The sequence below is a fragment of the Mytilus trossulus genome, chromosome 11, assembly GCF_036588685.1.
Source record: "Mytilus trossulus isolate FHL-02 chromosome 11, PNRI_Mtr1.1.1.hap1, whole genome shotgun sequence".
Lineage (NCBI taxonomy): Eukaryota > Metazoa > Mollusca > Bivalvia > Mytilida > Mytilidae > Mytilus > Mytilus trossulus.
The window spans coordinates 35,490,313-35,517,541 of NC_086383.1; the positions used below are offsets into that span (position 1 = coordinate 35,490,313).

Genomic DNA, 27,229 nt, shown 5'->3' on the forward strand with positions numbered 1-27,229 from the left:
ACTGAACTCCAAGGAAAATTCAAAAAGGAAAGTCCCAATCAAATGGCAAAATCAAAAATTCATACACATCAAACGAATGGATAACAACTGTCATATTCCTGACTTGGTACAGGCATTTTCTTATGTAGAAAATGGTGGATTGAACCTGGTTTTAAAGCTAGCTAAACCTCTCACTTGTATGACAGTCGCATCAAATTCCCTTTTATTGTCACCGATGCGTGAACAAAACAAACAGACACAACAGGCAAAAATGTCAAAAATATAGGGGTACAGCAGTCAACATTGTGTTATCATCTTAAAATCACTATAAAAACAACAAATGTAACGAAGAAGCACAAAAAGGCATACATCAAAATTAACATCCTCATTATGCTTACTCTTCATTTTAAAAGAAATTGATGCTTGTAACACATTTTTAAAATAGTTTAAAAAAGATGACGTTTCAGTACCTTTTGCTTTTTTTGTAAACACTTCATCTGTTAATAAATACTGTGAACGTTTTGTGCATATCTAAATATTTCTACCTATGTTGAAAGATATGCATAGTATCAAATCATAAAAATACAAATTGTTTAGTCTCTAGGAAATCGTTCAAGATTTCCGCTGCTATTTTTGCTAAATAGGTGCATTTTGGGTACCGTTACGTTATAGCTAGACACCAATATTGATTAATTGGAAGATGTGGTATGAGTGCGCCCGGCATGAGACAACTCTCCATCCAAGAAAAAATTTATAAAAGTAACCATTATTAACCGGAAAACTTTGCTCACCTAACAAAAAAACACCTAACAACAAGCTATAAAGGGCACCATTCCGTGTAGTCGGCTATATACTAACGGTCCCGCTTTGAAAAATACTGACGAAATTATGTAACGTTGAAAACTAACGGCCTAATTTATAACATCACAATTTACGAAAAGCAATATGACATACACCAACAGTTCATAATCACTGATTGCCGCAAGCTTGCAGGAACTACACATATACCAATGGCATGTGTGTAGACACATTCAATTCATCTATTTCAAATTGCACAGCAACATTTTTAAAAAAGTCAATTCACGTCTTTATACAAACGGTCATTGAAAGAATTCTTGCAAACTCATGAAATTTAAGGAAATACATACATGCATTTGAGTAACAGTTATTCTCAAATGACATAATATACCTGTATTAAAAAATGAAAAAGGTTAAATCTCAAATGTGTGTTAAGTATATAAAGCTAGGTAATAATTGCATTAATTTACAGAATTTAACTTAATCTTAATAAACATGATCATGATGGTGCAGTACATCAGTTACACATTCAAACTTATAATAGCTTAAGTTTTTCATTCACACATACATGTATATATATTTAGTATAGTTGCTTACTTAATTATGTATGATGATAACATTAATTGTTTTATTAAAACATGCAGTTCTATGAATCATGTGTACATACAAAATGACACATACTGATTATCCCATATTATTGAACCAAAATGCCTCCTTGATCTCTCATATGTGAAATACATTTCCAAACATAACCAACATGACCTAGCCACAATTTCAAATTGTTAGCATCCAGGAAGTGCCAACTAGGCATGCCCAGTCAATCTTGTGTAATTCCTGCAATGTTCTGGCAAACATATAGAATGGTCAAAGTTTTCTGCAATCTTGCGGCAAACATTCTTCATTATTTTAAACTTTCTGGCAATCTTATGGCAAACATTCTTTATTATTTTAAACTTGCTGGCAATCTTACGGCAAACATTGATGTTTCTGCAATCTTCCCGCAAGCTGGCAGCAAAAAGCAGCAATGTTTGCCAGAAGTTTGCAGTTCAGTCATGTCAGTAGCGGCAAACATCTGCAAACACTATTTTCTGTGTTCCAGCAAACTTTTTGTTTGCCGCAAGCTTAATTGCAGCAAGTCTGCAGCAAGTTTTGGGCAAACAATTCAATTTCATAAGGGTGACAAGGGTGGTGAACCCGCATTACTAAAGCTAAATGGCTAAACAATCGCCGTGGAAATGAGATGTGCCCTCAATGCTGATACAACTTCATACCAAATACTATTGACTTATCATTAAAAGTTCAAAGTTTTTTTGTGACTTCTTTGATCTTCTTTGTTTCGGGATTTTTTCGTATAGAGTCTAGAGGGGGATATGAGGGGCCCATATCCCGAAAACCCAGGCTTAAAACATGACGAAATCCCGAACTTAAAAAAAACGTTGCGAAATCCCGAGGTATCGAAATTCGAATAAAGAAATTCCCGGAGCCCGAAAGGGTCAATCCCGAAATCCCGAGCTTAAAAACCCCTGATCCCGGAGTCCCGATAAAGGTCCTATCCTCCCTCAATCTACTGATCATATTTTACTTAGATTCTAACCGTAAAAAAAATTAAAAAAATCCGACATTGTTCTTTGTTTTAATATTTATCTATTACTCTGTTACCTTTCTCCTCATTGGCATTGGCAATGATTAAATGACAGGGAACCAGTCCTCTGAAACCTCATACGCACTCCATGCCGAGCAGACACGCCAAATACATAAATACATACATGCAAGATGGATAAAAGAAAAGCGTCATCATCAGAAGAGTCTCAGTACGGCAGCAAACTGTCATCCCCAGAAAGCAAACGACTAAAATCATCTGACTTCAGAACAGAAGAATTAATGGATATTGGTCTATTTTTTGCAGATAATCCGATTACTGTGTTGGAGTTAAAAGAAAAGCTTAAACTTGCACTGGTAATATTTCCACAAAATGACAGAAAAAGTCGTAGGAATCTTAGAAGTAAAACTGGAGAAATACCGACGTGTATAGAGTCACTTTGCAAGTTTACAAAAGAGCATGTAACTTTTTCCCTGGAGGATGTTGATTGGAATAAGAAAGTAACATTAGCCCCAAAATTTCAAAATGAACTTAAAGTATTTGAAAGAGAAGCGATCAAAGACCTCCAGGAGGCAAAAAAACATTTAATGGAATTTTCCGAAGAAATTCTGAATGGTGAGACTGATGAGTCTGGTCTGATGGCTGACAAACTTGGTAAAAGGTAGGTTGTTTGTTCCATATATATGCCTGGTAGCAGGTCTGTTCCCTCCCAATACACATATTCAGCCCATTCTGTTATCCGAACATACGGGCATTTTTAAAATCAGTTTTCTCCCTTTCTTAGTAACGCTGATTTCCGTTGATAAGGCGGTGAAACATTGTTAGCATGCTTATCGTTTTAAGAGAACAGGCCGGATTGACAACTTTTAATAAAGTTTCTAGTGAATGAATGTGTATGTTTTTTTCGTGTAGATATTGTCAAGCCTTGTTGTGATGTAGGTTGTAAAAATCCGCTTAACTTGAAAAGTTGAAATAATTATTAATCGTTTAATAACACAAAAAATGCAGCTACAACATGTACAAATTGTCAATCTTTAATTACTCTCTTGTATATACATTGTAATTTTATTATAATCTGCAGGAAAATAAATTAAAATCATTCTTATTATTTCATTTTTTTCCCTTTCTACTGTATAGTAGAAACGAAGGACTTACAGTGTGAGAAATCTGAGAATAAAAAAATCTAAAAAAAAAAATAGAATATCAGCTAGATGGGATATATTTGATCTAGTTTTGTGAATATTCCTGTTTGACAAAAATATGCAGTGAAAACAAAACCGTGAGTGATCTTATGCCTTGTTTAATTTTCCCTAATCGAGGTCATGTGCAAATTAAGTAAGGTAATAAAAATGTCAACATCAAAGAAACGTTGAGAAAGATAAATTAACCTGGTCATCTGGTCATACTCACGGGTTATTAAAAGGTATATACGTGCGAAGTTAAGGATAACAGTGATAATTAAGACTACTAGAATTTGTCCTAAACGAATCAATTAACAATAAAATGTTGATGTTAATTTGTTAATTCAGAAAAGCGAACGAAGACATTACTCAAGGTGTATGAATATTCATTGATTGAGGTGATTTTAGGACATCAATAAAAAAAAAAAAAAAAACGCATGTTAAAAAAAAAAAGTTTTATATAGTACATATTAATAATAACATTCACGGTACCAATTTTTCTGCACCAGATGCATATTTCGACAATACATGTCTCTTCAGTGATGCTCGTGGCCAAAATATGTAAAATCCAAAGCTTAAATAAAAGATGAAGAGCTATAATCCAAAAGTTCCAAAAAGTATAGCCAAATCCGTGAATTGACAATATATGCCTTTCAACAATATTCCAGAACAATGTACTTACTTCAACACTTCATGACAGTCATGTTCAGGAGGTAAATAGACTTAATGACGCCAGAAAAAAATGTTTATCCCTGCCACACTTTGTGTGTGTCTGGTCCAAAGGAAAAGCCTGTATTCAGTGGTTGTTGCTGAATATCATATTTTTTTTGCGTTTCTTATTTTGTTCTTAAAAAAGTTCGTTAGTTTTCTCTTTTGATTTTTTTACATTTTTCATTTTGGTGCCTTTTATGCCCAACTATGCGTTATGGATTTTTCTCATTGTTAAAGGCCGTAGGATGGCCTATAGTTGTTAACTTATATGTAATTTGGTCTCTAGTGGATAGTTTTCAAATTGGCAATCATACCAGTACTGTTATAAGTTTAAGCCCTTTCTATAACTTCAATACTTGGTGATAGTGTCGGAAATCGAACACGTGAGATCATCCCGATTTCATAGTTCCTGCAGTTTGAGAAATGATTGTACATGTTGATTTTGCAATTTTTTGTGCACCTAAACTCATAATTGTGGCACATAAGTAGTACTGGTGCATTTTGATCTGTATAGAAGCTAGATACCTCTCGTAAAACGAGTATCTTACTTTTAGCGTGTGTAAAATGCAGTGAGTTCTATTTCAGTCAGTGTGTGCATGTACGTGAGATCGATTCTTGTATTCCAAAATTTCTGTATCAAATTAATCTACCAGTCAAAATTTGACACCTTAACAAGTATATGTTTTTAAAGGTTAACTCTAAATGTACAATAAATATATACAAGCAATTGTAAAAACGGCTTGCCTTGTACCCAGACTACCCAGACTTTGAAACCAAATTTTCGAAATATTTTTAAAATGACATATAATACTCAATATATAAAGTTTGTTTTAATCTGGGACATAATATGGTTAGAGTAATAGTCCTAGGGTATGAAGTAAATTTAATCAGATTAACTCAATTTTCGATAAATATAAAAATATACATGTGCATCAACTTCATCATGCTTCATTCTGACATAGAACTTCAATGTAGATCTAGTAAAAAATATTAATCAGAAATAAAATAGTTAATTCAGATTGACAATTGACAAAGATAAAAGATTTTTTTTTATCTTTTTCACACCCCTTGTCACCTGATAAGAAATGTTTATTGCTAATAATTAACAGGTTCTATTATATCAAGTACCCCTGGGATATATAGGGTGATCAGCGTATCGATGGAAAAGCGTCACCTACAGTGATGCCCGGATGCTGTATCTAAGTAGCTGCTACGTCACGCCGGATAAGAAAATAATACACATTAAAATAACCACAGGGGTTTCAACATGGGGTTTTAGTCCAATGAAATCATGACCCATAAACATACGTCTGACATGGCAAAATTATTCCGTTACCCACGATTTCCAGAGAAATACAAGAAAAAATGTTTTTTAAACTTGATATCCCCAAAACAAACTGATATATCCAGAAAAAAATATTTTTTACAGTGTTTTGCTACTTTTTATGGTGTTATTATATACTACTTTTAATAATATTAAAGAATATTAATTAAAGATACAATGTATTACTTGTTTTTATTCAATAAACATGATAAAGTGCAATTTCATTTCAAAAATTTGATTTGTATGTCTGGTATGCAAATTCCTTGTTTAATACTATACAAATCCTTGTTTAAAACAATATGGAGGACATTCTAAAGATACACAACTTAAGAAAACAAAAGTATTAAGGGCATACAATACAGTTTTGATCCTGTATTTACAGTTTGATGAAAAGTTCCATATAGGCTAGTTTTTGCCTGCTTAAATCAAATATGTAATACAAAATATACCTTCATGTGCTACTTTTTGAGTTAAATGAGGTCGAAATTTTGTATATGGACCATAATTTGGTATTCGGCCTTTGGTTTCTTTTTGTATCCTTTTTTATAAGTTCTAAAACTTTAACTTTTATTCTGTGGGTTGTGTTGGTGTTAGAATAGTATTAATGGAACAATTGAGTTTTTCAAGAAAAAAATAATACATTTTGATTCACCGTTTACATGACAGGAAACCAATCTTTATTTTCTTTATTTTGTACAATATATTTCAAAAGACATAAATGAACACCATTACTAGTGTTACTTGCTTCATGTTAATATTTAAAATTTATTTTCAATGTTTAATTAAAGTTTTTTTTAAACGCGACAGGAAACCATAAGAAACCGAAAGCATTTTTTTAGTTTTATTTTATTGCAAAATCTGCTTAAAATAGTCTGAACAGTATACTTTTTCTTAAAATCCATCTTAAATGTAACAGTATTATAAAACTCCTAAATATGTGCTTGTTTTGAAAACAATTAGTACAATTTATTCAGAAATTTCCATATTTTCTTCATTGATACAGGATACCATAATCTTTGTATCTTGATGTTTTAGCCAAAAAAATGTAAAATTATATTTGGTTTTGAAATTCCAGTTATAAATATACAATTTATTCCAAATCATTGGCAATGTAAAATTCTTTAAATCCAGTAAAGAAAAAAACTTTTAACTTGGAATTAAAATCTTTAAAATAGGCACCATGTGATATTTGTGACCTGTACACCATCTACATGTACATGGTTTCCACATTTTAACCTACTTTAGTGGGCTAAAATCAATAAAGTACTTCCTTTCAAGTCATGCATGGTAAAAGTTTACTTCTCCTTTGACAAGTTTATTGCGTTTCTGAAAAGTGTTTGCAGAACATGAATAAAAAAAAATAATTAAAAATTGTGACAAAGATACAATGTACCAACTTTGTACATTCCAAGTGTAACGGTATATTAACATGTATTTTTTATTAAATTATCTTAATTCACCTAAAATATCCAGTAATATTTATTGCTGAAGCAAAATCAATCCAACCAGCATCGGCACAATGATAAGAGACGTAATGTCGATTGAATTTTCCAAGGACCCTTTACATCGTTATCAGGAAACAAAGTGTGTCATAACGTCTGTCAAATCTGAAATTGATTTTGTCAAGTCATTGGGCATTTATTTTCACACAAGATTGTATGTAACATTATGCACATAAGAAAAACAATAGACCCCCGGTGCAATCTCTTTGAAAATTGTATTTTCCTTTTTTAAACAAGACGAAACAAGTCTACAGATTATGTTTGCTAACATCCCGTTGGAAACAAAAACAATGTTTAGACCTAGTATTTCATACATCCGGCTGTAAGGGCGTGATCACATGTTAGTCACATGTTTCACGTATGACCGGAAATGATTAGAACTTAACGACAAAAACAATTTTAATAAAAAAAAAGGAAATAACTGGACTTCTGTTTCGTTTAAAATGTAACGCATAACGATAACGTCATTTTCTAACTTAATTATTACGAAGAACAAAACTAGAATGTAAATCATCTCTGATTTACCTGTTTGAACATCTCGCGAGAGTTCATATTTGCATATTGTTATAAAGAATTCTATTACAACAAAGCAGATTACATCATCTAAAATTTGCGTTACGAAATTGGAAACCAAAGTAACGCTAGTGTTCTTACACCTGCTACAGAAATACTTATAGTTCTCTGCATTTTCTTCTGACTATTCTTATTGGTCGATGTTCTTTATTATTTGAAAGCAAAAGTTACGAATTTGCCGGTGACGATAATCTATAAATCAGTCAGCGTTTTGCACTTCGGAAGCGAAAAGTAACGGGAGATACGACACAAAAATACTGTCGTATAATCTTTGAAATTTGTTAATTTCAATTTTTTTTCTAGGGAAGAGTAGCATACACTTGTATGTTGATAAAAATAAAGGCATCTTTAGATGTAGTTACAACTTTTCTTACAGTATTACACATTTTTATCACTTTTCTATCGTTATAGGAAACGAGCCCAATAGCAAATTATGGTCCATATTTGCTCAGAATTCGGATTTATGGTCGTATATTCCCCTTTGAAAGAAAACCTTAACTTTTTTGTTTTAAAAGATAAACACAAATTGTTTTTTGTTAGATAATTTGTAATTTTTGTATTTTAAAAGTATCCTAAAAAATTATGCATTTTTTATTCAGAAATAACTCATATTTATCAAATGGTCATGCATTTAGAAAACATCGTACTTTTTTGCTGTATATTTATGAAAATTTAAAAAAATCCTCTATTTACAGTTTTATAAAATTTGGTCCACATAATCTCCTTGCAAAATGAAACAAAATGTCTTTTTAAAAAATAGGGGTCCATGCACTCGTTTTCAAATTAAATCAGTTTGAATGATAAAAAATAGTCGAAAAATGTATCTTTTCCCGATATGTCATAGTTTGACGTCGCGAAAATGACATTTTACGTTAGCAATGTCATTACCTCCCCTGTAACTGTATCGTATGCCCTTAAAAGAACTGGAAGAATACATTGTAGAAAAGTGTCAGTCATGTCTGTCACTGAAAGAACTGAAAGAATAGATTCTATTAAAAAATTGAAATTATAAAAAAGTTAATACTGTTATCATAACTTCATTCGGGTATTTATTAAATATTTTCCTTTATTTTACATTCATATGAAAAACTGATTGTTGTTTTAAATAAATATCGCTATTGTTAACATGGTTAATGAAATGAATTATAGTTCGTCAAAGTTTTTAACTATTAGTACATTTTGTACATGTATACTTATAAGGTAACAAACAAAAGGTGTGAAATAAGCCATAAATAAGTTGATCAATCCAATATAATTTGTGATGACAGTAATTAAAATCACATATAGTTGGGGTTTGTTTTTTTCAGAACAGCAAATTACTTCCACATATATTTGAGGAATGCTCTTTCATAAAAACAAATAAACATTTCTTAAACATGTTAAATGGTTTTAAATATTTTCATAAAAAAAAATCTGACAATGTTGGACAGATCGAAAGTCACAGACATAGGGATAAAATAAAACAAAATATCAAAGTGGCTTGGTACTTAAACAGGATAGGAAGTTCCTGACTTAACGACTGCATGATGTCAAAAAATATAATGATTATAATTCAATAAATCTTAATTCATCTAGGTTAATGAGCTTTATCTTACCTCCTATACATTTCTAGGAATATGATTGGTTTAAAGCGTCCTTGTGGAAACTGTGTATATTTAATATTAGGTTAGTTGGGAGGCGAGGCTTATTTCATACACGGTTAGTAGTGGAGTTACGTCCCTTTATAATCCATATAAGGTAACAAGGAGGCGGGGCTTATTTCTGTTACGTCCCTTTAGAAAAACAAAACTGTACTGAGAAAAAATCTTAAAGGTTTCAACAGACAAGAAAGTGACGATAAAGTGAAATAAATTCATAAAACACATTTAAATCTAACAAGTTGTCATTGTTTGCATCTGTTTTTGTAGGATCAAAGGAAGTAGTTTCTTAATCATGTTAATGCTAACTGGAAGACTTGCTCATTTTGATAGGTCACTAGTCTGAATTGTACACGTTAAGATAGTCGGTAAGATAAATTCGTTACATAGTCACTCTGATTGTTTATTTACAGTGCTAGTGACGTAATACGGTATATATGGGGTCAGGAATTTACTGACCCCATATATACCGTATTAGGTCACTAGCACACTATGTAACTAATAATATTTCCTTTCCTTTAATTGTAAAATGAATATATGCATTAACAAGTAAATATTTTAAAATCTCTCTGTTTAAACAAATAAATATGTTTAAACTAAACTAAATATTCAAACAATTGTATACTGATCCTTAGGTCAAGTTTTTACCCACCAAAAAGTAGGATTTTCATGAGTTTTTTTTTAGGAAATATCTTATTAATTATGGATCAAAATTTAAGAATTTAAGTAAAATACAAAACTGTCATTGTAAGAATGACCAAAAGCTTTTAATACTTTTTATACGACCGCAAAAATTTTAATTTTTCGTCGTATATTGCTATCACGTTGGCTTTGGCAGCGGCGTCATCGTCTGAATACTTATAGATTTCGCACTAACTTTAGTAAAAGTGAATAGAAATCGATGAAATTTTGACAGTAAATTATTAAGTTAGGGATTTCGTTACCACAAATAACTTAAAACTTGTACTTTATTCTTCCATAGCTATAAGCTTATTGACCCTTAGAAAAACTAATTTTTTTTTACTGTTCATTGATTATTTATCTAACTGAAACAAAAATATTTGTGCATTTGTTCAAAAAAATTGGTATAAGTAATCTTCATTCAAAATCTAGCTTAATCTCACATTTTTGTCTCATATTTAAAAGTGAGGTCCATGTTCTAGTTTTCAAACTATGTACACATTTGTAATTCAAAATCAGTCAAAATTGTATTTTCTCTGATGTGTTACAGTTTCCCAATATACATGATATATGTATTACAGCAAAATTGTATATATATGTATAGTTTTATTATTCACAGTGTGTTATTTATATTTTTTTTCAGAATGTTTTTGGATTGGTCTAAGAATACATCGAGATTTCTTGCTGAGATAAAGAAAGTCCTAGAAAAGTTAGGTTTACCATTGGAAGTACCACCTGAACCAATTAGAGATAAAATTGACGAAGTTATTTTAAGGGAAAGTGTTTTCACCAGTTTGTTCATGAAGTTTACAGAAATCTTTTTCCTACAGCCAGAGTAGGTAACATGTAGTATTGAACAACCCATAGCCTTAATTGGCAAGACTTTACATCTGTTGTCAGCAAGGATCCCTAAATTTTTCCACACATATTTGGTCATTTTGAGATGATTTAAAAAGTAAAATCACAAAAATACTGAACTTAGAGGAAAATCAATTCCAAAGTCCATAATCACATGGCAAAATCAAATAACAAAACGCATCAAAAAATATGGACAAGAACTGTCATATTCCTGACTTGGCAGTGGCGGATCCAGGAATTTTTATAAGTGGGGGCCCACTGACTTTCTAAGGGGGGCCGCTCTGTTCACGCTTCAGTGATTCCCTATATAAGCAACCAAATTTTTTCCCAAAAAGGAGGGGGCCCGAGCCTCATGGCCCCCCTAAATCCGCCTCTGCTTGATACAGGCCTTTTCAGATGTAGAAAATGGTGGATTTTATAGCGCTAACCCTCTCACTTTGAACTTTTGGACTATTTTAAATCTCTGTCTATTTCTGACATAAATTCTTACATACTTTTTATTATTTAACCCTGTATGCTAACATTGCCTTGTGTAAATTTTAAAATTGTTTGTATGTACATTGAACGACAAATCTATGTGACGTATAAAATTTTCTGATGCAGACACACTAATCAATGAATGTGTTTGTAGATAGATGTTTTTGTGTTCTGTTAAATTATTCCTTTTAAAATTGTAATATGATGACTGCTGTACCCATATTTTGACTATTTTGCAAAGTAAGATTTCAATATGACAAAAATTGTAATTTTCAAAAATCTTTGCTACAATTTCAAATGTGGTGTCTTGATTGAAAAATGTATCTGATGGCTGACATGGCTAAAAATAGATCATATGGGTTTATTAAAGAAGTCTTAGGGAAGATTTTGAAGGAAAAAAATCAAATGGTCAAAACTTGAAAACTAATTTAGATAAATATAATGATAAGGAGTCTTCATCAGTAACTATTGTAAGACTAAAATGGGATGACCTGCTTTTAGTTTAACTACTGGGCCAAGTTAAACCAAATATGGCCTCAATCATTATGAGGCTATCAAATACTAGTAGTTATGATTTTCAAAAACACATTAGATACAGGTGAGTGACACAGGCCCTTGACTTGTGTGCACGTGGGAGCCTCTAGTTTAGTTTATGATAAATTTTGTTGTTTTTCTACCTCACTTGAAACTGGTTCTGTTGTATGTGCATTGGGACATGGAAATACCAGGTGTTTGTTTATGAGTCCTCGCTTGTCAGCATTCCCAAATTTGTTATTTTAGCTTGATTTTTATACATGTGTTTTCAAGGTTTATATCTGTAAATATCTCAGGCAATTTAAAAAATGAGTGCAGATCAATTTATTTTAAAGAGTTACGTCCCTTTGCTACGCAAGCATGGTAAGTGGTTTCAAGTTAACATTTTTAAAGAAATTTATAAAAAGTTATAATAAATTTTTAACATGAAATATCTGCATTTTTTGGGACATTAGAACTCCCTTCTATCATGTCTATATAGTATATACATATTTTTTTTTAAGCATTGGAGATAACCGAAAGATTTCTATAAAGATAAGGAATAAGTCTGTTGGATGTATTCCTGATGTAAGATTTTATCAACATATACATAAATCCGAAGAAGGAAGATCCTGTTTGTTGTTAATGCTGGCTGAGGTGAGGAGAAGAGTGCAATTTACTCTCAATAAAATAGTGGTTCTATCATGTGTATGATTCATGTCCTGTTATGATTTGAAGCATATATTTTTAGCTCACCTGGGCCAAAATAGGTAAATGAACAATTCTCATCACTTGGTGTCTGTCTTTGTTCATTAAATTTTACAAAAATCCTCACCTCTGTAATTACTGGGCCAAATAAAACCAAACTTGGCTAAATAACCCTTAGGTTTATCTAGTAAGTTTAATAGATATAGGAAGATGTGGTATGAGTGCCAATGAAACAACTCTCCATCCAGATAACAATTTATAAAAGTAAACCATTAAAGGTCAAGCAACAGCAAGCTATAAAGGGCCCCAAAAATTAGTAATGTAAAACCATTCAAACGGGAAAACCAACAGTCTAATCGATATAAAAACGAGAAACGAGAAACTACATAAACAGACAACAACTACTGTTCATCAGATTCATGACTTCAGGACAGGTGCAAACATTGTTAATGTTAATGGTACCGACACCCTCTCCCTTTTCTGAAACAATAGTATAACATCACAACATAGAAAAACACACTATAAAATATCAATTGATCAATTGGAAGGCTTAACTCAAAGTTATGCAAATTAAAACACAATGAACGAATAAATTTGATCTTCGATAACTGAATGCTAATTCATAGTTAATAAATTTATAAATGATAAATAATTAAGGTCAAAAGTAAATAAACATGTTTAAACAAATTCAAAGTAAGATACCACTGTGAAATATTAAACAATTTACAGAAAATCATCACTTTTGTGAAAAGTCATATCCTACACAGGTAAATGAAAATAATTTTGTCATTATCGTGTACTTGATCATCTGTGTGTACAAAATCTTTCATTTAGGAATACCAATAAATAAAGGGATAATAGCAAATACAGGTCATAGTACGTACGGCAGAGCCTTGACCCAGACCAAACAGCAAGCTATAAGGGACCCCAAAATTATAAGTGTACACAATTCGAACAGGAAAACCAACGATCTAATTTATATATATACAAACGGGAAAATACCAAATAATATTTATGAACATCAACGAACGATATCTAACTGCTGAACGACAGGCCCCTGAGTCAATCAGGACAGGTGCACAAACATGCAGGGGGTATGGATAGTTTTGTATCGCCAGCATATTGCAGTTGAAGGCATTTCTTTCCAAAGTTCTTTGAAGTTTATTTCTAACAACGAACATATTTTGATAGGGAATCTAAGTAAGGGGGAAGGAAACCAATGTTTTGTTCTGTACATGTATTTTCCTCTGTTTTCTATTAATATCGGAGCACTCCCATTTGGGATAAATGGGGTTCATGCTGAATCAAATATTATCACAGACATTGACACAGTGTACTTGGGTGCTTATATGTTTAAAATCGTTATAAATATATGTTAGATTGTGATTATAAAAACAAGTGCAAATATCTGTTTATAATATTTACAAAAACAAACGGTGCTGGAAATGGACACGATTACATTTCCGGATGCGGGAAGCGGGAATATAAAAAAAATAAAAAAATTCTGTTTGAAAAAATAGGTGCGGGCGGGTCCATCGAACAAGGAATGAAATTGGTGTGGCCTTAACTTCTCCAAGTAAAGAAAAATTACTTGTACAAGTAGTACTCCTGACCATGCTGACTGACAGTGAGAAGACGAAAAATTATTATTTCTGTCCAGATGACAAAACAGAGCAAGTAATATACAATATTAGGTCAATGTCGACAGACACTTGTCTCAGAAAAAAAATATGCTATAAATGATGCCGACAACATCAATGGTAGTCGTGTCATACACCATTGTGTAGCAAAATCAATTCAAATTTATGGCATAACTAGTTTTAGTAGGGTTGGCAACTGAGAAATCAGCTACTTTTTTGTATGAGGCTAAGAAACTGGGGAAGGGTGAGGTTCTACTGGGCCCTTCCCCAGTTTTGTGCCTAATATAATTTTTGTTTGTTTGTGTGTTAATAGGTGAAAAAAGATGCATTAAAGATGCAAGATGATAATGATGACGCCAAAACCCCTTGGATAGAAAAACATTTAAAAAAGCAGGTACTTGGACAGATTGGATCACAGCTTTTATCAGAATGTTGGCACTCTGTGTTTGTTCCTAAGAGTCTAGGTATTGTTTGCATGGGGACAGAGGTAAGTTAATATGTTTTAAGCTGGTTTGTAAGAAGTTCAAAATCTGCTAATAGTGGCATTAGGTACTAGAAACTTTGGTGAATTGTTTATATCTATTGACATAAGCTCTTTTTTTTATGTTATAAATTTTCGACTTCCGGTATATTTCCAATTTATGGAGTTTTATTCATTACAAAAAAATGGGTATTTTCTAGTTTTCAGACATATTTATGAAAATTTGGTAAATGGTTGATATCTTTTGTTGTGAGCTCCCTTTTGATTTTTATAAATTTTAGATTTTACATTTCCAAGTTATAAGATTTTATTCATAAAAGCGGGGTGATTTTCAAGGTTTTGGACAATATCATAAATTTGCATAGAACAGTTGTCATTAAACTTTGATGACTGATTTATTTCTATTAAGATAACCTCCCTTTATTTTTTTTTATAAATTTCTGATACAACATTTAGAAGTTATTGAACTTTATTGAAAAAGCCATGGGCTTATCAAATGGTACAGCTGTTAATTGATTAATATCTTGATTTTATTATTGATAAAGATAAACTGTAGCAGTAAAAATGTTCAGCCAATTAAGATCTACATAAAAGTTAATATGATCAAAATTGTCAATTGACCCCTTAAGGAGTTATTGCCCTTTAACCCTTTCGCAGATGAGTCCCAATTTACCGGGATTCACGCTTCAGACAGCTGACGATGAGTCCTGTTTTACCGGGATCAGAATACCTCTTTTATATTTCCCGCTTAAGGTAGCACAATACAAAGATTTTTCATCCCCAATCAGACATCTTTAAACTGATGTAATTCCACTCATCCTTCTTTAAATTTTATAAATGAGGTACCAAAAGAAAGAAGAATGATTAATCTTTCAAATTGTGATAATTTCATTATGACATATTATTACATAATTAATTGTTATGTAATTAGTTGCTATATTGTGATGTCCATACTTGAATGAATTTAGCTTCTTTGTTATTCATAGCATCCCAAAATATTTTATAGATTCTTGCACAACACCATTTGACCTCCCAAACTGTGTCTCAGATTTTTCTTATTGTATTTCATTCTCTCATAAATCTTCAATGAAGTTTGCAACATCAATTCATAAGAGATCACTAAATTCAATTGGGTATAAAATTTGTTCTATTGATGTTTTTGGAAATCTGAGACACAGTTTTGGAGGTCAAGCTGTGTTGTACAACAATCTATAAAATATTTTGGGATGCTATGAAGAACAAAGAAGCTAAATTCATTCAAGTGTGGATATCACAATATAGCAACTAATTACATAACAATTGATATATATAATAATTATGTCATAATGAAATTATCACAATTTGAAAGATTAATCTTTCTTCTTTCTTTTGGTACCTCATTTATAAAATATAAAGAAGGATGAAATGAATTACATCAGTTTAAAGTTATCTGATTGGGAGTGAAAAAAATCTTTGTATTGTGCTACCTTAAAACAGTGCAAACATGAGTTATCTTTCTTTGATGAATACCCGGATGAAAGTGTAAACATGGCGCTTCCGTTTGTTGAAAATCGTGTCAAAATCAGAGGAAATTTACGGAATTTACGAGAATTTGAAATGAGGGAACATTTTTTTTGAAAGAATATGAAAGAATTGAAGCCAAACTAGTATACTTTTTTGACATAAAATGTCGTTTTATGTACAAAACACTTGGAATGGACATCGTTCAGTGTGAGGAATTTGTACAGCCTCATAAAATTTTTCAAAATTTTGTCGTTTTGGGTTAAAAAATTACGATTTGGGGTCAAAGAGCGAAATTTTAATAATTTCACCTAAAAAATGCTGAAAAGGAGTAAGTTCGGTAAGGGCCATATTTGGCCCCAATTATAAAGTTCATAGTTACAAGACAATAAATGTTTTAAGTTGCCTTAAAGACATGTTAGAAAGTTAAACAGAACTGTTTTTGTCAAAGTTTAATTCCAGCACGTTGAATTTTACATCCAAAAAAGGTCAAGATAAGGGATTTTGGTGAAATTTGACAAAATCAGCTAGATTCCAACCAAATAAAGGACCAAGAAACATAGAGCGCAGGCGTGGACAAGCTTAAGATTCAAATAAGACATGTGAAATGTCTTCACAGACATTATTTTAAAAGATCTTTGTTGTCGACGTATGCACTCTATGTTTCCTGTCCAACAATCTATAGAAATTTACCCATTTTCATTGATTTTTTCGTGAAAATCAATATGAGTACAACTTGTGACGTCATAATGAAACGCAGAAACGTAAAATTTTCAACAAAATGGTTTATATCCTAGCTAGTCAATGTGTTAGCTATAATTTATCGTGTTATTGGTCGATAAATCCGAATTTGAAATTTACGCTATAAAAGGGGGCCATTTTAGGATCTTATCGAACATACTCCTTTGAACATTTGAACATTTTATGAAGAAAAAATTATCAAAACATTAACAAAACTGTGAACATGGTGTTAGTGAATGAAATAAATACACAAATAACTACAAACAAGTTTTTATTGACATTTATTATGAAGATCTCCCACATGAGTAATAGTAGCCAGGGAAGCCATCGTCTCAGAGTAGCTTCTGTCTGGGCAGCAATCGGTGAAAGGGTTAAAGAAAATTTTATACAATTTGTTAATTGTGCAACATGTGCAATAGCACAATATTGCATGTGCAAAAACAACACAGGAAACCTATTGAAAATGTATACAAATCTTTTAACCAATTGCAATTGGATTAATTTAAAGTCTTTGATTTTTGGGGTTATTGTCTTATATTGCTATTTGAATGAGGTTCCAAGGGTCCAAAATAAAACTTTGTTTGATTTCATCTAGGACTGAATTATTGCGGCTGTTTAATAAGCTAAAATCTAATTGTGCATTTAAAATTTTTATTTCGGGCTCAATTTTCAAATTATTTCATATTAAGGTTTGAAGAGTCCAAAATTAAAATTTAATTTAGTGTCCGAAACCTATAATATGTCGAAAAAATATTAACACTATCCAAATTCAAACAGTATCAAGCTTGAATTTTTTGTGTCCTAACTTAAGTCTACAAGTTTTGACAAATAACAATTATCAGAGTGTTTGGGTAAATTGGGAAGTTAATGACAAGTTTGAGAGATACAATCATTTGAGAGTATTTGACACATTTTTTGGGGAAGACGGCTTCAAGCCGTCAATCCCCTATGGGGTTGACCATAGTGACATTCCCTCACATCATTCATTTCGTTTTTATACGACCGCAAAATTTGAAAAATTTTTCGTCGTATATTGCTATCACGTCGGCGTCGTCGTCGTCGTCGTCGTCCGAATACTTTTAGTTTTCGCACTCTAACTTTAGTAAAAGTGAATGGAAATCTATGAAATTTTAACACAAGGTTTATGACCACAAAAGGAAGGTTGGTATTGATTTTGGGAGTTTTGGTCCCAACATTTTAGGAATTAGGGGCCAAAAAGGGCCCAAATAAGCATTTTCTTGGTTTTCGCACTATAACTTTAGTTTAAGTTAATAGAAATCTATGAAATTTTGACACAAGGTTTATGACCACAAAAGAACGGTTGGGATTGATTTTGGGAGTTTTGGTTTCAACAGTTTAGGAATTAGGGGCCAAAAAAGGGCCCAAATAAGCATTATTCTTGGTTTTCGCACAATAACTTTAGTTTAAGTAAATAGAAATCAATGAAATTTAAACACAATGTTAATGACTACAAAAGGAAGGTTGGTATTGATTTTGGGAGTTTAGGTCCCAACAGTTTAGGAATTAGGGGCCAAAAAGGGACCCAAATAAGCATTTTTCTTGGTTTTCGCACCATAACGTTAGTATAAGTAAATAGAAATCTATGAAATTTAAACACAAGGTTTATGACCATATAAGGAAGGTTGGTATTGATTTTGGGAGTTTTGGTCCCAACAGAATAAGGGGCCCAAAGGGTCCAAAATTGAACTTTGTGTGATTTCATCAAAAATTGAATAATTGGGGTTCTTTGATATGCCGAATCTAACTATGTATGTAGATTCTTAATTTTTGGTCCCGTTTTCAAATTGGTCTACATTAAGGTCCAAAGGGTCTAAAATTAAACTTAGTTTGATTTTAACAAAAATTAAATCCTTGGGGTTCTTTGATATGCTGAATCTAAAAATGTACTTAGATTTTTAATTATTGGCCTAGTTTTCAAGTTAGTCCAAATTGGGGTCCAAAATTAAACTTTGTTTGTTTTCATTAAAAATTGAATAATTGGGGTTCTTTGATATGCCAAATCTAACTGTGTATGTAGATTCTTAATTTTTGGTCCAGTTTTCAAATTGGTCTACATTAAGGTCCAAAGGGTCCAAAATTAAACTTAAGTTTGATTTAAAAAAAAATTAAATTCTTGGGCTTATTTGATATGCTTTATCTAAATATGTACTTTGATTTTTGATTATGGGCCCAGTTTTCAAGTTGGTCCAAATCAGGATTCCATATCAAGTATTGTGCAATAGCAAAAAATTTTCAATTGCACAGTATTGCACAATAGCAAGAAATATCTAATTGCACAATATTGTGCAATAGCAATTAATTTTCAATTGGAGTTATCTTTCTTTGTATAGAATAATAGTTGATAATATATGTTGGAAATTTGCCAGACATGACTATGATGTCATTTTCTATTTTTATTTGCCAATAACTTTATGTAAATAACTTCATTGGAAATTTGCCAATATAAAATGTTGCTGATGAAGCTTTTTTCCTTATCTTATCTAAAATGTTTTTAGATAATGTATGTTGGACATTTGCCAGACATGACTATGATGTCATTTTCTATTTTTATTTGCCAATAACTTTATGTAAATAACTTCATTGGAAATTTGCCAATATAAAATGTTGCTGATGAAGTTTTTTTTATTGTTTTATCCAATAAACAATGTATATTCACTTTTACTACCAACCAATCTTTACCATTCAGTGATAACAAACACTTTATTTTACATTTTAATATTTTATGATGTATTTAAAAGAGTAGTTATTGTTGCAAACTCCATTAGAAATTTGAATTAATATCAGTTTTGGAAAAAGGGAAGCGGGGATGTGAAAAAAAAGGGGGGGGGGTTTAAATTTTTCTCATTTCAGATTTCATAAATAAAAAAAAAAAATTCTTCAAACATTTTTTTGAGAGGATTAATATTCAACAGCATAGTGAATTGCTCAAAGGCAAAAAAAAAACTTTTAAGTTCATTAGATCACATTCATTCTGTGTCAGAAACCTATGGTGTGTCAACTATTTATTTTAGATTTAAAAAGTTTGAAGAAGAAATCTTTAATTGATTTGTAAAATCATGACATTTGTTTTGTGTAAAAAAAAAACATGTAATGTCAAAAATTTGATCACAATCCAAATTCAGAGCTGTATCACGCTTGAATGTTTTGTCCATACTTGCTCCAACTGTTCAGGGTTCGACCTCTGCGGTCGTATAAAGCTGCGCCCTGCGGAGCACCTGGTTATAATGTGGAAAACCCCTCAAGAAATCTTACTAAGATTGAAGAGAAGGAGACCCAGAAATGAATAGTTTGACTTTAAACACCTTTTTACACATTTCCCTTCTGTTTTTCACGAAATTATCGTATCTTGAGCTCTCCTTTAAACCGTTTATGTTTCTTTTACAATCCGGAAAAATCAGTATGACGAGATATTCTAAATATATCTAACCTACATTGTATTTTATAGTGACGTCATTCTTGGAATGCCACACTACGCAGAAGCAGGGATATATCATGTATCCCCACGATCTTTTGTTTACTTCAAATGAAAGTTGTTCACCTACAAATTAAAGTATTGCATGTTGATGTTTGAATCATCTACAGCAAACATTATTATGTTTAAATTTAACAAATACCAATGTGTAATTAGTGCACCATCTCGGAGAATGATTTAAATAACCAGTGAAGGATAATATCGTCAACCTTTCTACATGTTCTATCTGTTCTTTTTTTCATTCTTTATATGAAGACTATCAAAAAATACCCCCCTCCCCCCCCTTTTCCAAAAAAAATAATTAAATAGAAACAAGGGCCGTCTTTCCCCTCAGAGCTATTCAGCTCTTTGATTATTTTTTTTTTTGGGGGGGGGGGGGGTAGGGGAGGGGACATGTTTGAGAGTGTAACATATACATAGAGAGGAACTTTAAATAAGGCATCAAGAAAACAAAAAAGAATGAGCTTGATAGATGAATTTTACAACAAAAAAAATCAATCAGAGCTTAATCGCTCCATTACTCAGCATTCACTGGTGTTCTGTCATCATCTTTGTAAAGATCTTCTCCTCTAAAACTTCTTAACCAGCTTCATCTAACATTGGATTGAATCATCCTTATGATATCTTGTATAAATTAAGGTTCCTTATAGAATTACTGATTTTATTCAAAATCTTAAGATTTTGGCAGAAACTATGATAGATAGTAGACAGGACTTTGAATGGCATATTAAAAACACATTATTAGGAATCAAACAGCAAAAATACTCAACTACACAAAAATTATAGGTGGGCAATATTGATTTAGAAGCCTTTTGTTTAATTATTACATAATATAATGACTGGATACATGTTAATTAGGGTTATATTTAAGCAATTTTGCATATATATATACATGTATGTTATAATTTCCTCATATTTTATTATTTTAGATAATTTTTCTGTACATGGACACAGAGTTCAACCATTATGAGGCATTGATGGCAAACAACATAACAGACAGTCATAGGTCAACAATATACTACACAAAATCGTTTGATATAATGAAAATGGAGTCTAGAAATGAGTTAGTTGATTTTTTATTCTGGTTGGGGTGTTTACAGATACAAGATTTTAATGAATACTTTTGTGTTTAAGATCTTAAGGTTATGATAGAAATATCATGGTTCTGGTACAGTGATATTGTTTGCCTTAAATTAGTGCAGAATAAAGGCTTTTTCCCCCAGAGAAGAATCCCAATTTGAAAAAAAAAATGGCGTAAAATTATTCCCAAAAAGACAACTTCTTTCCCAAACGGTGCAGTTTCAGTAGTAATTGTGCACGAATATAAACTGAAAGACACTCATTTATACATTTTTCATGCCTAAAATGAGTATATGTGCAGATTTGAGGGTCTATTTATGTATCATCACTGACAAAAAGGGGTGTTATTTCAAAGCAGGGTTTGACTCTTGAAAGGGGTCTGTAAATTGAAGTTTCAGTCAAATTCATGGTTTATTCTAAATTTTCCAAATGAATGAAAATTGAGCATATTTTTCCAATAAAAAAGGGTAGAGGTAGTTTTGAATAAAGCCAACACTATATCTGTGGTAAAAAAAAGTGAAGCAACTGGTTAATTGACATTTTATCCAGTGAACAAAAACTGGATCTGGTTAGAATCTGGTTTTTTACTTTTTGTAAGGTTGTGTGGTGTGCATATTAGGGTTACAAATGTAGTGGGATAAGGAAAAATAGTCAGGTTTTGTTTATTTGATAAATGATAAATGCCCCTGCCACAGTGGGAGACGCATTCAGTGTAACCCATGTCCGTACGTTCATCAGTATGTATCTCTCAAAATTTGTTTTCCATTCTCTTACTTTAGTTTCCCTCAACCAAATATTATAAATTAGTTACACAATGCTTTTTACTTTAAAATACATATCATACTGGAATTTGGGTGGCGTTTACTTTTACCTAGTTATTCCCATTTTTAATGATATGCAAGTACGGCATCATCTGTGACCCATAGACACATTCTCCTTTTTTTTTTTTTAATACTAAGGATGTAGGCCGTAGTATAATCCACACATTCCTCTTGCTTAATGACACCAATCATATTGCTGTACATATTTAAAATTTAAAAACAAATAACATACAGTTTATATATATAGACTTTCATTGTTGTATTCATTTTTTTTTTCAATTAAATTTTTTCCCAGCCTTCCAAGATTTGATCTGCTTATAAAGTAATGTCAATAATCTTTTCTAGCCTCATTGGCACATATTTTTGAAGCCTTAAAGTATAATACTGTGAAAGTACTTTAATTTCATGGGTATCAATTTTCGTGGTTTGAGAAATATTAACATGTTCTTGGGTTTTTAAATTCGGGGTTTTAGTTTTCTAAAAAAAAGAAATTGAAAAATTAAAGCCTTTAGAAACGCTGTGTAAATCATAGTGATAACACTAATTAACACAAGATAAAGTGTAATTAGGCCATAACCAGAAATCAGTATCATTAACAAATGCTATAAACGTATCTTGAATTGTCAAATAATTCTTATCAAAATAAAGCCCAGCATGAAATTATTATTTCCCATATGTACGAGAACTTTGAGGATTTAAAATGAACACTTTATCATACGAGCATATCAATAATGGAAATCTGACTTTCATCGGAAAAAAAATATTTTTATGAGAATTAAAAGATCAAAAGTTGTACAGTTTAGGTTATTAAAGATTAAATTGGTAAAATCCTGCATGCAGTTGTAGTTCTGTGACTGCTATTAAAGTATTTTTAGATTCAAGGTTATTCAATATATTTTCTAGATCATATCAGAAGTCCAACCTTCATGGGGATCTTTCCATGTCTTGATTCGCACAATGGTTGTTTTATTTCGATGGACACTTAAATTTGTAGAAAACAATCATCAACGAAAACCGTGAAAATTGGTACCCCATGAATTAAAGTACTTTCACAGTATATATAATTTTTAAACATATTTCAGCTTTCATGTTATGCTTTATAATGTTGCCGCATAAAAACAATCAAATTCTTTAATTTTTCATGCCCATTGTGCTTAATTGCTATGTGAAAGTATTTCAAAACCTGATTAAAAAAACAAGTGTCATCCAAAACAGTTATAGGTGATATTTCCTGTTCCCAATCTCTACACCCTTAAGTTGTTTATATTTCATATAGCCATTGTATATAAATACTGTGGATTAAGATATTTATTTTGATGTTGATAGTGTTCCTGAAAAAATTCCATTAAGTTTGAACACACTATGTCAAAATTTACATTTTATTAGCTCACCTGGCCTGTGAGGCCAAGTGAGCTATTCTCATCACCTGGCTTCCGACTTCTGTTGTAGTCGTCGTTAATTTTTTACATTTTGAAATTCTTCTAGAGAACCACTGAATGGAATTGAACCACACATGAATGTTCCTTATGAGGTGTTGACCAAGTATTGTTACTTTGTAGCCAATCCATCATCCAAGATGGCCACCAGTGTGGGACTTAGTTTAACATAGGACCATATAGGAAATACATACAAATGTCTTCTTTTAGAGAACCACTAGATGAAAAGAAACCAAACATAGCATGAAAGTGTCTTATGACATGCTCACCAAGTGTTGTTTCTTTGTAGCCGATCCATCATCCAAGATAGCCACCAGTGAGGGACTTAGTTTAACATAGGACCCTATGGGAAATACATACAAATGTCTTCTTATAGAGAACCACTGAATGGAATGAATCCAAACATAGCATGAATGTTTCTTATGATGTGCTGGCCAAGTGTTGTTACTTTGTAGTCGATCTATCATCCAAGATGGCCACTAGCAGGGGACTTAGTTTAATATAGCACCCTATAGCTAGGAGAAGTGCATACAAATGTCTTCTTTTAGAGAACCACAGAATGGAATGTAATATTAAACCAATTTGGCCTCAATCATTATTTAAGTATCTGTTATGATTTTATCTGTTTTTATATGATTTCAAAAGCCCAAGTAAGAGGTGAGCGACACAGGCTCTGGAGAGCCTCTAGTTTATTAATGTCATATATATAGCTTTGTATGAAATAATCGTGAAATCATATATATATATTTAACTGAATTTTTTCTAGATCTACAAATGCAATTATCAATGCATGAAAGAATTTCTAATTTTTTTATTGGATCAGTATCATTATAAAGACCAGTGGTCCATGTAGTTTTCATTTGTGGTTAAGAAATAATATCAAGTGTATATGATCATGACCTGCCTACAATCTTAGAGGGTCATTATGTTTTCAAGTCTGTTGGTCCATTTGTTTGTCTGTCTTTCCTGGGTCAGGTTTAAGGTTTTGGTCAAGTTAGTTTAGAATAAAGTTGTCGTCACATGTTCCTTATGGTGCAATCCTTCTAAATTTTATGCCAAAGTTTGTTTCATTGTACCTGAAAAAGGACAGTCTTAGTGTGAAATCTTGTCCTGTAGACACATTTTTGTATATCTTTAGCTCACATGACCTACAGGGTCAATTGAGTTTTTCATTATCTTATCATTTGGCTGCAGCAGAATCTCCTGAAACTTTGTCACAATCATAGTTTTGGAATCTTGTTTTAAAATTGTGCCACTGCCACAGTTGGCAATCAACATTGAATTTTGTCATGAATTATATTGTCATCTGCAATGATGAACAGTTTCAATTGTTGAATATGCTAATAGACCAATGTTAGCTACACAGGTTAAAATGAATTGTAAATAAATCGATTTAGGTTACATTAACCATGTAAACTATGAATTTAAAATGATTTTTGTCAAAACATATGAACTTGTTCAAACTTTGTTATATACATTGTAATCAATATTTATATATTTATTTGTCCATTACAAAAAGTTCTTAAACTCAAGTTTGCCTTTACCAAATGTTATGAAACTTATACCAGTGATAATTAGCATTTTATTATAAGACCGCAAAAATTGAAAATTTGGTCGTATATTAGTATCACGTTGGCTTCGTCATCTGCGTCGTCGTTGTCCGAATACTTTTAGTTTTCGCACTCTAACTTTAGTAAAAGTGAATAGAAATCTATGAAATTTTAACACAAGGTTTATGACCACAAAAGGAAGGTTGGAATTGATTTTGGAAGTTGAGGTCCCAACAGTTTAGGAATAAGGGGCCCAAATAAGCATTATTCTTGGTTTTCGCACCATAACTTTAGTATAAATAAATAGAAATCTATGAAATTTAAACACAAGGTTTATGACCATAAAAGGAAGGTTTGGTTCGATTTTGGGAGTTTAGGAATAAGGGGCCTAAAGGGTCCAAAATTGAACTTTGTTTGATTTCATCAAAAATTGAACTTAACAAAAATTGAATCCTTGGGGTTCTTTGATATGCTGAATCTAAAAATGTACTTAAATTTTTTATTATTGGCCCAGTTTTCAAGATGGTCTAAATCGGGGTCCAAAATTTAACTTTGTTTGATTTCATCAAAAAAATGAAAATTTGGGGTTGTATGATATGCCAAATCTAACTGTGTATGTAGATTCTTAATTTTTGGTCCCGTTTTCAAATTGGTCTACATTAAAGTTTAAAGGGTCCAAATTTAAACTAAGTTTGATTTTAACAAAAATTGAATTCTTGGGCTTGTTTGAAATGCTGAATCTAAACATGTACGTAGATTTTTTATTATGGGCCCAGTTTTCAATTAAGTTGGTTCAAATCAGGATCCAAAATTATTATATTAAGTTGATTAACAGTTGCTTGGGCAAAATTTGTGAAATTTTTAATAATTATAGAATTCCTATTTTAAGAAACAGTTTATATGCATAAATTATTTTAAAATTGAAGGAAAGGTTCTACATATTTTTTCATTTGAACATTATCTGATTTTTTATTGTTAAAATTAACAAATATTTTTCATATTAATCATTGTTTTCTGAAATATATTTTTATGTTTACCTTTATATTGCTTATACCTCATGTGTCAGTATTTTAATTTTACAATAATCAACTATTTGATGTACAATGCATGTATATATTTGTTCTTTTACCTAAATATTTGTGTAGACTTGATTATCTGGTTCATTTATTATTTTGCTGTAGATTTATCCTTTTATTATATGTATATAATTGGACATTTATATATGACTTATTTTGTCAAATAAATTTATGTTAACAATTCTGAGTTACAAAAGTTGCCACACAGAAATAAAACATATGAAGAAACTTCCTGTGCAAGGAAGGGATGTTTGGAGCATGTGGAGTTGATTTTCCTCATTCCTAAGTTTGATAATAATAATAATAATAATAATTCTTTATTTAAAGAGGGTTACACAGTTAGCTATAAAGCTAATCTTCCCTGAGGCCCTCATGAAATACAATTAAATATAACAAACAATTACAAAATATCAAACAGACACACATACATGAATAATGAATATGGATATTGCTTTGTAGCTGTTGGGGTCTATATGGTTTATAGGTCGGGTTATATGATGTTACCCTTATCAATCATTCTATCATGTTGTCAACCATTCTGTCAAGCATTTAAATAGACTTTTTTTAGTCTGGAGGAACATTTAGTTTTTATCCTTGTCCTTCTATGTACGTAGTTACAAATGTACATTCCCTTCTCTAACATGTGTAACTTTAGTTTGCATTAATCTGTATTATCATAAAACTTTTCATAGTCTATGAATACACATCACTTCAATTTACATACACACAAACTTAGTCAACATTAGTTTGTATTATCATCAAATCTTTCAAATCTTTCAGGAGTCTATGTTTATTTTTGAGATACACATCAATCGTTCCTCAAGTACAGATCACTTTCATATACATTCACCCAAACTCACTCAACATTA

The 27,229-nt window shown here is 31.4% G+C and overlaps 1 protein-coding gene across 1 annotated transcript; it reads left to right on the forward strand.

Moving 5' to 3' along the window:
* The first annotated feature begins 2,442 nt into the window (after window positions 1-2,442).
* On the forward strand, window positions 2,443-26,541 carry LOC134691025 (uncharacterized). The gene is made up of 5 exons (XM_063551217.1): window positions 2,443-3,038; window positions 10,630-10,821; window positions 12,359-12,491; window positions 14,496-14,669; window positions 21,327-26,541. Exons 1-5 carry the CDS (start codon window positions 2,551-2,553, stop codon window positions 21,528-21,530), a joined length of 1,191 nt encoding a protein of 396 aa, XP_063407287.1. The 5' UTR covers window positions 2,443-2,550; the 3' UTR covers window positions 21,531-26,541.
* Window positions 26,542-27,229: the final 688 nt, after the last annotated feature.